Consider the following 13,570-nt stretch of genomic DNA (forward strand, 5'->3'; position numbering starts at 1 on the left):
CGCGAGATTTCATGTGTCTCGCGAGATTTCTTGTTGGAGGTGCTGGCCGTTTCTCAAATAAAAGACTGCATCCTTCGGAGGTCACATTTTAAAACTGCATTTACTTCATTACTGTCTTATTAGAGACTATTAACAATTATAAAGTTTACTAATTATTTAGTTATTCGCAAATTGTTGTAATATTCTCACGTCTTGCGAATGTAATGCTCAGTTAATGATCTTAAATAAACCTTGATGACGTATGCAGCCTGCATATGCAACCTCCGGAGGATGCAGCTTTCTCTTTGACCCTTTTACAGTGCATGCATTATATTTGTATTTTACTGCGTTTGCTTTTTTGTTTGGGTTTTCAATAATGTTTGTTTGGGAACTCGTGTGAAGTCTGAGACGCGTTGTGTTTGTCTGTTGATCAGTGTCAGATGTGTCTCAGCAGATTAAACCCTCACACAGAGTTTACATGATTTAATGTCTGCATGGTCTTGTTCAAAAAATGACAGTGGCTGTATCATTTCTAGTGTAAAGAAATGGACATATATTAAATATTAAAATGGATTTAAACATTGTTTGGCTAAAAATAAGCGTTTCTCTCCGTCTAAAGTGAAAGTGAAGATAGCGTCCGCGAGACGAGTCCACTATCGCCCCCTGCATGCATTTGTTATAATACATACATAATGCTTTTTATTTATAGGCCACAAATGTAATGTGTTTGTTAATGTTGTTTAATGTAAGTTGGTTTTAATACTTTATTTGAACCAATTATTATTGCATCTTCGTTATTATGTAATTTTAAAGGCTACTGCTCACTTGGGTCTATTTTTATTACCCCAAACTAACAAATTACTTCATTATCAGTTAGCAAAATAATTGTTAGGGTCAGTCCTTGATTAGTTAAAACATATAAAAAATAATGTGATTGCAGTTTCTTATTCATTTATTTTATCATTGAGGGTTTCTTAAAAAGTGTTAAAATATCATCTCGTCTCGTTCTCGTGAACCCAATCTCGTGTTTCGTCTCGTCTCGTGGATTAAGTGTCTCTTCACACCCCTAGTAAGAACATAGTAATATATTGACAAGCTGTGGTGTTTTCCTTTAAGGCTGGTTGCCACACAAACAGGACATGAGATTCATTTTTGGACCTACAAAAGTGTCACAAAACCCTACTGGGTGCGCCATGCAGTAAAGTAATTTGCTCACAGACACAATGGGTGATCTTTGTAGGAATCAAGGTACCTTGTGGGTAGAAGCGGTGATCCATAACCACTACATTACACCATCACCCTCAACATTTTTACAGTTTTGGGTTTCTAGGGTACAATGTTTAAATGTGTGGCTGGTGTTATGCTCCAGTTTCACCTCATCTATTGAAAACGGTTACCCGTGTATCTGTCATTAAATGAGACTAAGCCGTAAATCTGCTTAATCTCATTTATAAGCGCTGTTTGTTTTCCTGCTGCTTTCTATTCTGTATTCAATTAATAAACAGCAGCAGAGCATTAAAGGGGATAGTTCAACCAAAAATAAAAAATCTGTCATCATTTACTCACCCTTATGTTGTTATAAACCTGTATACATTTCTGAACACAAAAGAAGATATTTTGATAACTTCAATCAATGGGTGCCGTTGATTTTTGGGTGAACTATCCCATTTATCGGTCTGACTAGTGGCTAAACCAAGGGGCAACCTTCCAATGTCTATCGTGAAGACAACACAAAAGTGACTTAGACTGCAATTCCTCGACTGACCACTAGAGTCTGACTCCAAAAGGGAGTCAATACCCATAGACCTCCATGTTAAAATGCAAAACTTTACAGCAGAAGTGAATATGTTTACAGCCTGGTGCAAAATGTGTTTTGGGGTCTGTATAGCTAAATATTGGCTTCAAAAAGCCCTTCACAAACCTATGAGTGATTTCAGGGATACTGTGTCTAAATTTTTCACAGTCTATTGGCTTAACTGATCTCTGAAACAAATACCTTGTTGAAAATAAAATGTTTGGCTTACTAAAGACGAGGGGAGATGACAAGCATTGATCACAACTGTGCAGAGAGGTTTGGCAGCCAGGCAAGAATTTAAAGCCCTTAGTTAACATTGTATACATTAATTTTACACATTAAAGTTACCTTGTAGTTGACAAGAAGTTGTAAAGTTACTTATATTTAGTAATGTCTAAAATGGAATAGTGAAATAAAGTGTTAAAGCGGCTGAGTCCAGATAAAGACTCCAGGAGCGCTTCATCTGTTGGACACGCATGATTCAGCTTTAAATATTTCTAAAGTCCTGAGGTCAACAGCTTTCATTTTCAAAGGGCAACATCGGCAAATCTGCACCGTATGAATCTTCAGCCAGTGCCCGTCCCCTGAGGAGTACAGTTAGAAAGAGTATTATCAAGGTCACAACTTCATCAGAAAATGGGCGTCAGCATCGCTCCCTCCTGCAAAGTTTATAGTCTGTCATTTTTAACAAGTATCACCATTGCTTTCCATATAAAATGGATCTTCTAAGCGTGTTCGTGGTTTGCTGTTGCTAGCTTCAGGTTGTGATTGTGGTTGGTCTTTTTCTCTTTTTTTTTTTTTTGGTCACTTCTAACACAAGTTGGTTTTTCAGCCAGAGGAACCTAAACATTTAGGGCTGTTGTTGTTTTAATTTTCATCCTTTATTTACGTTGTTGGCTTGGGAATTTTTTTCTTAGCAGAGATAACAGAATTCAGCAGAATTTAATTGTTGGATTGACTTGTACAGTTTCACTTAATCAGGCATTAATAGAGACAATTAGCAGTGTTTGGTATTGATGTTGCTTATACAAATTTTTTTTATATTAATCACTGTTTGTGATACAAATATGAATGATACAAATAGTACAGCTTGTTGTAAATAAGTGAGCTATTAATTTACTAATGTTTTTGCGTGATTGACTATCCTAAAAATCTCTTAGACTACACTGTAAAAAAAAGGAAAGTTGGATTAACTTTAAAAAATACTTCAATTGGTAAAAATAATTTTTTTCAATCTAATTTTTTCACTTTAACCATCTGCATGCCAGCGTATTAAAAAAAAAAAGTTGCCAGCGAGTGTCAGCATTTTTTATGATTTTCACAAAAGTTTAATACCTTCCATAAAATCTTCTTCTTTAAATATATAAACATACAATATCTCAAATGAAAGAACAGACCCTCTGCTTTCAACCAGAAACTATTTCATCCTATCTTCATTTGTTGTCTTTATATGGCCTCTTAAATAAGGGTAGGTTTCTTCAAAAATACCACATTTTGAACAAAAAGCTGAGATAATTGCATTTTTGTAAGAGAGTTTTGTTAGAGATCAGATTCAGACAGATGATCAATGATCAATACATACACAGAGTACAGTTTTTTAGATCAGTGGATGCTTCAATGTTTTACAAGTTGGTTAAGAGCACCACCTAGTGAATAAAATGAAATATGGATTGCCGTTATAACTCGTCAATGGCGGGGAAAGAATTAAGTGAAAAAAGCTTACATTTGTTAGTTGTTTCCCATTTAAAGTGAGAATATTTAATTAGAAAAAAACTTACATAATTTAAGTGTTACCAATTGAATACATTTTTTTAAGTAGATCCAACTGTTACTTTTTATGCAATTTAATTCACTTTTTACAGCGTATATGTACTATAGGGAGCAGAATAATATGGTAACTTCGGGTTGGGTACTTTTGAATCATTTAAGGTTAATTTATACAGCATAGCTTTACTATACCATTTATTAATTCCAATTTTGCAGCACATGATATGCTAGTCCTTCCGTTCACTTATATGGCACATCTTTTCGTGTCATTTTATTTATTGGTTTCTCATTTTTCAATTGTTTTTGTTGTTTGGGGTTAGATATGGGATTTGCTTTTGGATGTTGTTTAATATATTAGTTTCTTCATGTTTTGTCTATTTTTAAATCATGGTCGCTTGGAGTTGGGGTTAGAATTGGGGTTTGGGTTAGGATATTATTTTATTAAAGAAAAACTTGCTCTAACCCCAAACCCAAGCGAGAATGGTAAAAAACCTGAAAATAAAGAGAAACCAATAAAAAAAGACAAGAAAAGATGCCAAGCACGAGTAAGTGAATGGGAAGGACTGACGTATCATATGCACGTAAAATTGGAATTTGGCGTATGTATTGGATGACTTTTCAACTGCATGCTATTTATACGCATTTCGTGAGAATGGGTTGAGCAGACAATAGTTGTTGTTTCACTGTCTAGGTTTACTACAGATCCGATAGGGTCCAGCTATGAGTAACCCAGTTCTAGCTAAAATAAACTATTTGGTTGCACTGCAAAATATTATTTTCAAGAAAAAAAATTTTTAGTATTTTTGTCTTGATTGCAGTAAAAATATCTAAAAATTCTTAAATTAAGATTCCTTTTCTTGATGAGCAAAACGACCTAAGAAAATAAGTCAAAAATATCAAATTTAAGTGATTTTGTGCATAAAACAAGCAAAAAAAATCTGCCAATGGGGTAAGCAATTTTTTCTTGACTTTGTCTTGAATTTAGTGTTTAAGAAAAATGTTCAAGATTTTTGCTTACCCCACTTGCAGATATTTTTTTGCAGTGTATGAGTCAATTTTGCCAAAATATTGTCTTACATTCCATCATGTAAGCAAAGTCAATAGTGTTTACAAGCTATTTGGTTTCATTTATTTTATTTAATCTACAGTTTTCAATTTTCACTTGCGACCCAAATTTTGCCTTGTTTTAGCCTAGATGTCTGGGCTGTGTTTGGACGGCTTTTAGATGTCTCAAAATTTATATGAATTAGCCACCTCAAAACATGTATGAAAGGCCGCATGATTGTTTTGTGATATCGTAATAGTCAGGAGATGATGACTGGACATTTTATTTATGTACATGAGATCTCTGTGATTTAACTCCATCATAAACCCCTTCAAAACTCATTCTTTCTTTCTTTGTTACAGGTATCTCTATCTGCTTTTCTCTGATGATGACCATTTGCCCTTCGATCACTGGGTGTTCAACACGGAGGCTCACCCTCTTCCTGTCATAAAGAAACAGAGCCCCGAGTTAGCCAATCATCTCAAGTAACCCCAAACCTACCTGACGCTGCATTGAAACGTGACTTCCTAGACATGCTTTGACATTGGGCGAGAGATATGGACTTAAAGTCCCACCGTGGCTGGAGACGTCCTGTCCTCCAGGACTTTGCTGGAGCTTTTGTCTCTTTTTACAGCCCTCAATCCCGAAGCTCACACCCCTGGCTGATTGTCCTCCGCTATCTCAAACGACGGGATTCTGCATGCCGCCACCGTCCTCTCTCTGTCCCCAAAGCTTCGGTCACATCTCTGAGCTATACAGGCAGGAAGGATCGTATCTCCTCTGTGAGGAGGCCAAATGTTTTCCATCGGACAATCCCGCTTACACACTTTTTTAAAAAGCCATAGCGAATTCAAGCTTCATCATTGTTTTCTTTTCTTTTTTTTTACATCCTGTGTGTTTACTGGAACATGGACGCTCACTTAACCTTTCTGTTTTTGTTTAGTTCTAAGTAATTCGCTGTTTCTTATATTGTTTTATCTCGGGGTGTGTTTGTTTGGTTGGGTGTTCAGGCTCGATGGCGGATGGCAAGGTAGCGAAACGAACTCAACTAGTGCCTTTTAGTCTTACCGATAAATGTTACATAAGTAAACATTTTATTTATTTTTGCTGTCTGCATTTGTTTGTGTCTTGAGGATTTTATCCTACTAGGCAGTTAAAGAGATGACCAGAACCACCGCCCCTCGCACCCTCGTTCTGGATGTGAAAAGTATTCGTGTACGCATCACATCATTCACTGATTCCTCTACATTCATAACTTCTTCCTCTTTTTTTTCTATCTTGCTTTGCAACATCACCGAAAAAAAAAATGTGTACAAATGTGTTTTGTTTACTCATTGAAAGCAAAGACTTTTATTCTACATATTATGTAAAATATACTACTTTGTGTTAATTTATTACTTGACCTGTAGACATTTTTGTCTTTTCAGTGCAGAGGGCAGGGAACAGTGACGATGTTGTTTCGATCGTTCTTATCCTCTAGGAGAGTTAGGAAGACGCGAGCGAGCAGCATCAGTCAAAGGGCAGGGTGAATATTAGTTTGAATGTACCACCAAATGTGAATCGAACATATTTTGGCCTAGTTGTTGATTTATGATTTTATCTGTTTAATGTTGGTTTTTAATATGAAAGCACAAAAACGTGATTCAGTATATTTGGGTTCTCCCTGAAGAGAGGAATAGAGATATTAGTGTAGGATAAAATAACAGCACACATGAGGAATTTTGATGCAAGGAAAACAAGGCGGACCACTACACTGGATGCACACCAAATAAGCAAGAAGCTCATAGTAGGAAAACATGTGGATGTGTCACGTTGGTGCATCTGACATGATGGTATGCATATGTATATTTACATCACATCTAATCCATACATACACTACATGTATTACAGAATAAATGACTGCATTCCACTTCGTGAAAGAACAGACCCATTTAAAGACCATTTATTGATGGAAAAACCTAATTGACTTTGCTTCAATGTGATTGGTTGTTGCAGAGTGACTTCGTTTTACTTCAGTGTGATCGGTTGTTTCCGAGTGACATGTCTTTATTTGCTTCAGTGCGATTGGTCGGTTGCAGAGTGACATGCCTTTTTGCGTCTTTGCGATTGGTCGATTGCAGAGTGAAATGTCTTTTTGCTTCACTGTGATTGGTTGTTGCGGACTAACATGTTTTTTTGCTTTAGTGTGATTGGTCGGTTTCAGAGAAATTTCTTTTTACTTCAATGTGATTAGTCTGTTGTGAAGTGACATGTGCTGTTACTTCAGTGTGATTGGTTGTTGCAGAGTCACATGTCTTTTTTGCTTTAGTGCGATTGGTCGGTTGCTGAGTAACATCTTTTTGATTCAGTGTGATTGGTTGTTGCAGAATGATATGTCATTTTGCTTTAATGTGATTGGTCCGTTGTGAAGTGACATGTCTTGTTACTTCAGTGTGTTTGGTTGTTGTGGAGTGACATGGCTTTTTATTCCTTTAGTGTGATTGGTCGGTTGCAGAGTAACATCTTTTTGATTCAGTGTGATTGGTTGTTGCAGAGTGATATGTCTTTTTGCTTTAATGTGATTGGTCTGTTGTGAAGTGACATGTGCTGTTACTTCAATGTGATTGGTTGTGGCAGAGTGATATGTCTTTTTGCTTCAGTGTGATTGGCCGGTTGTGGACTGATATGTCTTTTTACTTTAGTGTGATTGGTTGTTTTGGAGTGATTGGTCGGTTGCAGCGTAATGTCTTTTTACTTCAATGTAATTGGTTGTTGTGGAGTGACGTCTTTTTTTGTTTTGGTGTGATTGGTCGGTTGCAGAATAATGTCTTTTTACTTCAATGTGATTGGTTGTTGCAGAGTAATATGTCTTTTCACTTCAGTGTGATTGGTTGTTTTGGAGTGACATGTCTTTTTGCTTCATTGCTATTGGTCGATTGCAGAGTGACATGTCTTTTTGATTCGGTGTGATTGGTGGGATTCAAAGTAACGTCTTTATTCTTCAGTATGATTGGTTGTTGCGGAGTGACGTCATTTTTGTTTTGGTGTGATTGGTCGGTTGCAAAGTAATGTCTTTTTACTTCAATGTGATTGGTCGATTGCAGAGTGACATGTCTTTTTGATTCATTGTGATTGGTTGTTGCGGAGTGACATCTTTTTTTTGCTTTAGTGTGATTGGTATGGTGCAGAGTGACGTGACTTTTTGATTCAGTGTGATTGGTTGTTGCAGAGTGATGTGTTATTTTGCTTGAATGCGGTTGGATGTTGCAAAGCAAAATGTCTTTATGATTCAGTGTGATTGGTTGCTGCAGAGTGACGTCTTTTTATGCTTAAGTGCAATTGGTTAGTTGCAGAGTAACACCTTTTTACTTCGCTGTGATTGGTCGTTTGCAAAGTGACATGTCTTTTTGATTCAGTGTGATTGGTCGGTTGTAGGGTAACATCTTTTTGCTTCACTGTGATTGGTTGTTGCAGAGTGAAATGTCATTTTGCTTGAATGCGATTAGATGTTGCAAGCAAAATGTCTTTATGATTCAGTGTGATTGGTCGGTTGCAGAGTAACGTCTTTTTGCTTCAATGTGATTGGTTGTTGCAAAGTGATGTGTCTTTTTGATCCAGTGTGATTGGTCGTTTGCAGAGTAAAATAGTTTTTTTTTTCAGTGTGATTGATCTGTTGTGGACTAATGTGTCTTTTTGCTTCGGTGCGATTGGTTGGTTGCGGAGTAATCCTGCTGCTATTGTATGCTAATTTGATTGGTTGAGGCGTAGCGTCTTTTTACTTCAGTGTGATTGGTTGTTGCAGAGTAAATTTTTTTACATTAATGTGATTGGTTGTTGCTGGGTGACATGTCTCTTTTGGGGAGTGAGGCTGCTGCTATTGTATGCCACACCCTGTTCGTCATTCCCATGGTGACGTGTGACTTTTTTAGGCAGTGTTTCTCAAATATTCACCTCTGGGTAAAAGTAAACCAACCTGCCTAAACAGTATGTGGCTCTTTAGCTTTAACCAATGGAGATCCCTTTCATGGATGATATTCTACATCAAACATTAGGAAATACCTCGTAGAGATTCTCTCTGCAACATTTGAAATGGTATTTTTTCTTGTAGGCTACCGAACAGCATATTATTAAAGTTACGAACCGTAACAAATAAAAGTAACGTCAACCTGGAGCTTGGGGGAGACCATGCAAAAAAATAACACTGTGACACACTGTAGATAATACATCACATTCACTGTATTCACCATACAGAGACTCGAAATGACATTTAGCAGTGCCGCAGTTTGGACTAGCGCTTGGTGCCGTCTCTTTAGTTTATGTGATTCATCAAACTGTGAGTTTTTGCATCGTAGCGGTAAGAATCCACAACGGCTCTTAGGAGGCAGACGTTTCCTTGCAGACTAGAAGATGTGCTTTTCAGATAGCTGGTTCAAAATTGTTGTTGTGTTGATGATAGCCAATGCCTTTTTCGTTTGTGATTCTCGTTGTTTGTTATTTCTTCATGAGAGACAACCTCAGAAACGTAATTGTACAATATTGCTGATAATCATTCCATTGCACATAGTCTTGATTTTATTTTTCTTTAATATATATGCAATTAATTTTGTGGGAAATTGTTGTTTGGTTTTATTTCTTTGTTTTAATTGTACATAATTCATTCTGGCAAAATGTCAGCCATCATTTATATAAATCTTAATGATCTTATGTAATAAATTATATTAAAGAGCAGAAAAGGTTTTTGATAAACTATATTTGTTACACTTCAATTGTGAATAAAACAATCTTTTAATAGAACACAGAGTTAAGCGTGTCTTCTCTCTATGAAGTGCAACGGTCATCACTAGATTGCAACCAAGGTGAAGTAAGATAGACTTCAAATGTACAAATTGTGTGTCTTAAGTCGCATGGGTATATTTATGGGTCAAAATTATCGTTTTTTTATTTTAATGCCTAAAATCTTTAGGATATTAAAGGGGATATTTCACAAGACGTTTTTAAGATGTAAAATAAATTTTTGGTGTGGTCAGAGTACATATGTGAATATATCATTATATTATTCGTGTTAAAATTGCCACTTTGTAGGTGTGAGCAAAATGTGTTGTTTTAGGTGTCTCCTTTAAAATGCAAATGAGCTGATGCACTACATGGCAGTGTCGTTGTTGGATAGTGCAGATTAAGGGGCGGTATTCTCCCCTTCTGACATCACAGGGGGAGCCAAATTTCAGTGACCTACTTTTTTCACATGCTTGCAGAGAATGGTTTACCAAAAGTTGCTGGGTTGATCTTTTACACATTTTCTTGGTTGATAGAAGCACTGGAGACCCAATTATAGCACTTAAACATGGAAAAAGTCCCCTTTAAGTAAAGATTATGTTAAGTGAAGATATTTTGTAAATATTTTTAAATAATAAATATTTTTAACTAAATTATTATTAGTAATTTGTGTTGCGAAGGACTTAATTTAAACAAACTTAAATGTGGTTTTCTCAATATTTCGATTTTTTTCACCCTCAGGTTCACTGAAAAAAAAATGATTCATTCAATTTACTCAATTTTTTAAGGTAAGTGGTTCCAATCAATTTAACTAAGCTACATTTAAAAAAAAAAATTTGGAAAACAACACAAAACAAAAAACTTTGTATAAATGTAGCTTAAATAAATTAATTGCAACCACTTACCTTAAAAAAATTTATTAAATCGAATGAGAGATTTTCAAATAGTCTCTTGAGCCAAATATTGTCCTATCTAAACAAACCATACATCAATGGATAGCTTATTTATTCAGCTTTCAGATGAAAATTGACCCTTATTACTGGGTTTGTGACATTTGTAAATGAATGGGAATAAATTTGTACATTGTGTTGTCACTCCCATAAATAACAAACAAACTCTTTATGTATATAACAGGAATAAGAATCATATTTGGATTTTGTGTACATGTGCCATAGATGCACTGCTTCATTCTGGTTCCTCTGTTTGTCTGTCTGATTGAGTGTTGTGTGTTTACTGAACTTTACAGATTTTTTCTTAAGTGTCAGGATAACAAACACAGCAAAAGTTTGTTTAAAAACACACAGACAGATGATAAAGAGACATCATTATAGTTACAGTAACACAAACTGATATTCTGCAGACTCCTTCATTGCAGTTTGTGAAGTTTTGTTTACTGCTATATAATATAGAGAAGTGGATATAAAGAAGCTATAATGGATTCCAAAATAGACCATGATAATCGAAAATGTTTCAAAACACTGAATAAATAAAGAACTGGACGAATATGATGAGAGAAAATGTGCGTTATCAGTTTTAAAGCGAGAAAGCTAAAGAGAAATGGAAGCCAGTAGCCCGAGGCTGTAGAAAGCCTGATATACAGTAGACAACAGTAAAAAATAATAAAAAGGAATAAAAAAAGATGTAAGCATTTCTAACAATGTACATTCCTCTCATCCAAATATTAACCATTTGCTCAGTATTTTCATGGCAGAATAGCCATTAGTCTTAAAAGACTTCTTTATATAATATATTTATTACACAATGCTGGTTAAATATAGGAAAGAACACACTGCTGGGTTAAAGGGACACTTCCCTTTTTAAAATATGCAAATTTTCCAGCTCCCCTAGAGTTAAATATTTGATTTTTACTGTTTTGGAATCCATTCAGCTGATCTCTACCTGTCTGGCGCTACCACTTTTAGCATAGCTTAGCAAAATCCATTGATTCTGATTAGACCATTAGCATCGCGCAAAAAAATAACCAAAGAGTTTCGATATTGTTCCTATTTAAAACTTGACTCTTCTGTAGTTACATCGTGTACTAAGACCGACAGAAAATTAAAAGTTGGGATTCTCTAGGCAGATATGCTAGGAACTAGACTCTCATTCTGAAGCTGCTGCTTCACAAACTAAACACACATTAAGGGCCCTATTTTAACGATCTGAAACGCAAGTGTGAAGCGCAAAGCGCAAGTGACTTTGTGGGCGGATCTTGGGCGCTGTTGCTATTTTCCAGGCGGGAGAAATAACTTAGTAACAATTTATGATTTGCAAAAATAACTGTTGCATCTGTGTAGATTAGATAAGCAAAGTGTGTGCGCGTTGTGCACGCTATACATTATGGTCAAGCATGCGCCCTTAAAATAGCATAATGACCAACGCGCAACGCGCCACTGACTTTAGACTAGTTTTTTCTGGTCGGTGGCTCAATTGTTTTTTGAAACTGCAAAATAGCATCAGGGATGGTTTGCGCCGGAACACGCCTCCTTTTTTGCGCTGAACCGCCCAGGGAGCGCAAGTTCATTCTCTAGTTTGCCGACGTGCGTCTGTGGAGGGAAAAACCCACTGTGCGCCGGTGCAAAATACGAATGATACATGCGTCACTGACAAAGTCAATGGCGCTGGGTGCAAGATAGGGCCCTAAGTCTCCAATACTAGTTATTTCTTATTATAGATGAATAGTTCCAGTACTTGATTCTGATTGGTCAATATCTGTGGCTTATTTACGATATAACAGCTATGGCCGCTGCACCTAAGAATTCTGTGTAGTTTAAATATTGTGGTGTTAAAATGTTTTTTTCTTACTATTTGTATTGTGTGGTAACTGTTTTATAAAGCAATAAGGTACTCGGGGCTAGTGCTGCTGTAGTGATTAGGTCACTGAACGATATGAAATTTTTCTTTTTTTCTTTTTTTGCGACCCAGCTTGCGACTCAATATTTGGTTGTTGGAAGAACCCAACCTGTTAGATTGTAATTTAATACTAGGTTATGGATTAATGTAACCCAGAGGTTTGTTCCTTTTTGACCCAACGCTGGGTTGAACATAACCCAGCAATTTTTATAGCTTTGCCTCTTGCCTATCAAAGCCCTTTAGCCATGATTTATTCACAATACAGTACCTTATTGCTTACCTACATGTGCATTAATGTATTTTATTATTGCCTTTGTGTTTTTGTGTGGGTGACTTTAGCTGTCACTGGGCAAAAACAAAATCAAAGAACTCATCACGTGGGCACATAAAATTATAGCGACAGTTTATGTGAGCAGCCCGGGACCTGAGGTGAGAGCGATCAGGGTCACAGCTGCGTGCCAGCACCGCATATTTACTGTACGCAAACAAACAGAGGAAATGACAATCTAATGTTTCTTTCATTAAATTTCTCACCTGCGGAGGAATCTGAATGGAAAGTATTCTTCTCGCCTTTGACACAGCAAGGACGAATGATACAGCACCACATGGTGTTGTTTCCTTTGCCATGTCTTTCACACACACACACACACACACACACACACACACACACACACACACACACACACTTGTGTACTATATGTACTTGTATGGACCTCCCATAGATTTTTGTTTTGTCTCTTAGATTTTTTTTCATTTAGCGTTATAAACTGTATGTGGTCTTACCAATGTCAGATGGGGAGTGTTTGAAAACAACCTTCATTTTTCCTATTCAGTTTGGCGACACTAGTGGCCACCAAATCCCTACTTTGCAGATGGATAGATATTTAAAATATTTTATTTCAAAGACAAAAGAAAATGTCTTTATTATATTACCCTTTTAAGAAAGTATTGTAAAACCGGTACACACGGCACAATCTGTCATCTAAAAGTCATTGATATGCAGGTGCAAAATAAGAGGCGGTTTAATTCGGTTTCATCTACTGTATGAAGATAAAGATTATTCCAGTATAATAATTCATCTTATACTGTTCATAATATAACTCTGAAGATAATACTTTACCACAGTGCAGTAGATAGACTCATTAAAGAAAGTTTTACAAACCAAAGATTAACTTGCATGTGGCCATATGGGAATGTAGCTCCGGTATGTAAATATGCCCAACTAAAAAGTTTTGATCTCTTATAACTAGTTTATCTTTAAACTGTGAAAGTATTTATACTGTCCAGGGACTGAATGATGGCATAAGCAAGAATAAAACGGGAAGATAAGAGACCTGACAGAGCGGCTGTGCTGGTAATCGATTATCAGCGGGAAGACG

At 36.3% G+C, this 13,570-nt stretch overlaps 1 protein-coding gene across 1 annotated transcript in view; it reads left to right on the forward strand.

Annotated features, from left to right (window-relative positions):
* man1a1 (mannosidase, alpha, class 1A, member 1) overlaps nucleotides 1–9,359 on the forward strand; it is a 176,581-nt gene extending 167,222 nt beyond the window's left edge. The window contains exon 12 of the mRNA XM_065256245.2: nucleotides 4,949–9,359. Within this exon, the coding sequence (XP_065112317.1) occupies nucleotides 4,949–5,075 (127 nt within the window). The 3' untranslated portion in view covers nucleotides 5,076–9,359. The remainder of the gene's footprint in view (nucleotides 1–4,948) is intronic.
* Nucleotides 9,360–13,570: the final 4,211 nt, after the last annotated feature.

This window comes from Paramisgurnus dabryanus, chromosome 12 (assembly GCF_030506205.2).
Source record: "Paramisgurnus dabryanus chromosome 12, PD_genome_1.1, whole genome shotgun sequence".
NCBI lineage: Eukaryota > Metazoa > Chordata > Actinopteri > Cypriniformes > Cobitidae > Paramisgurnus > Paramisgurnus dabryanus.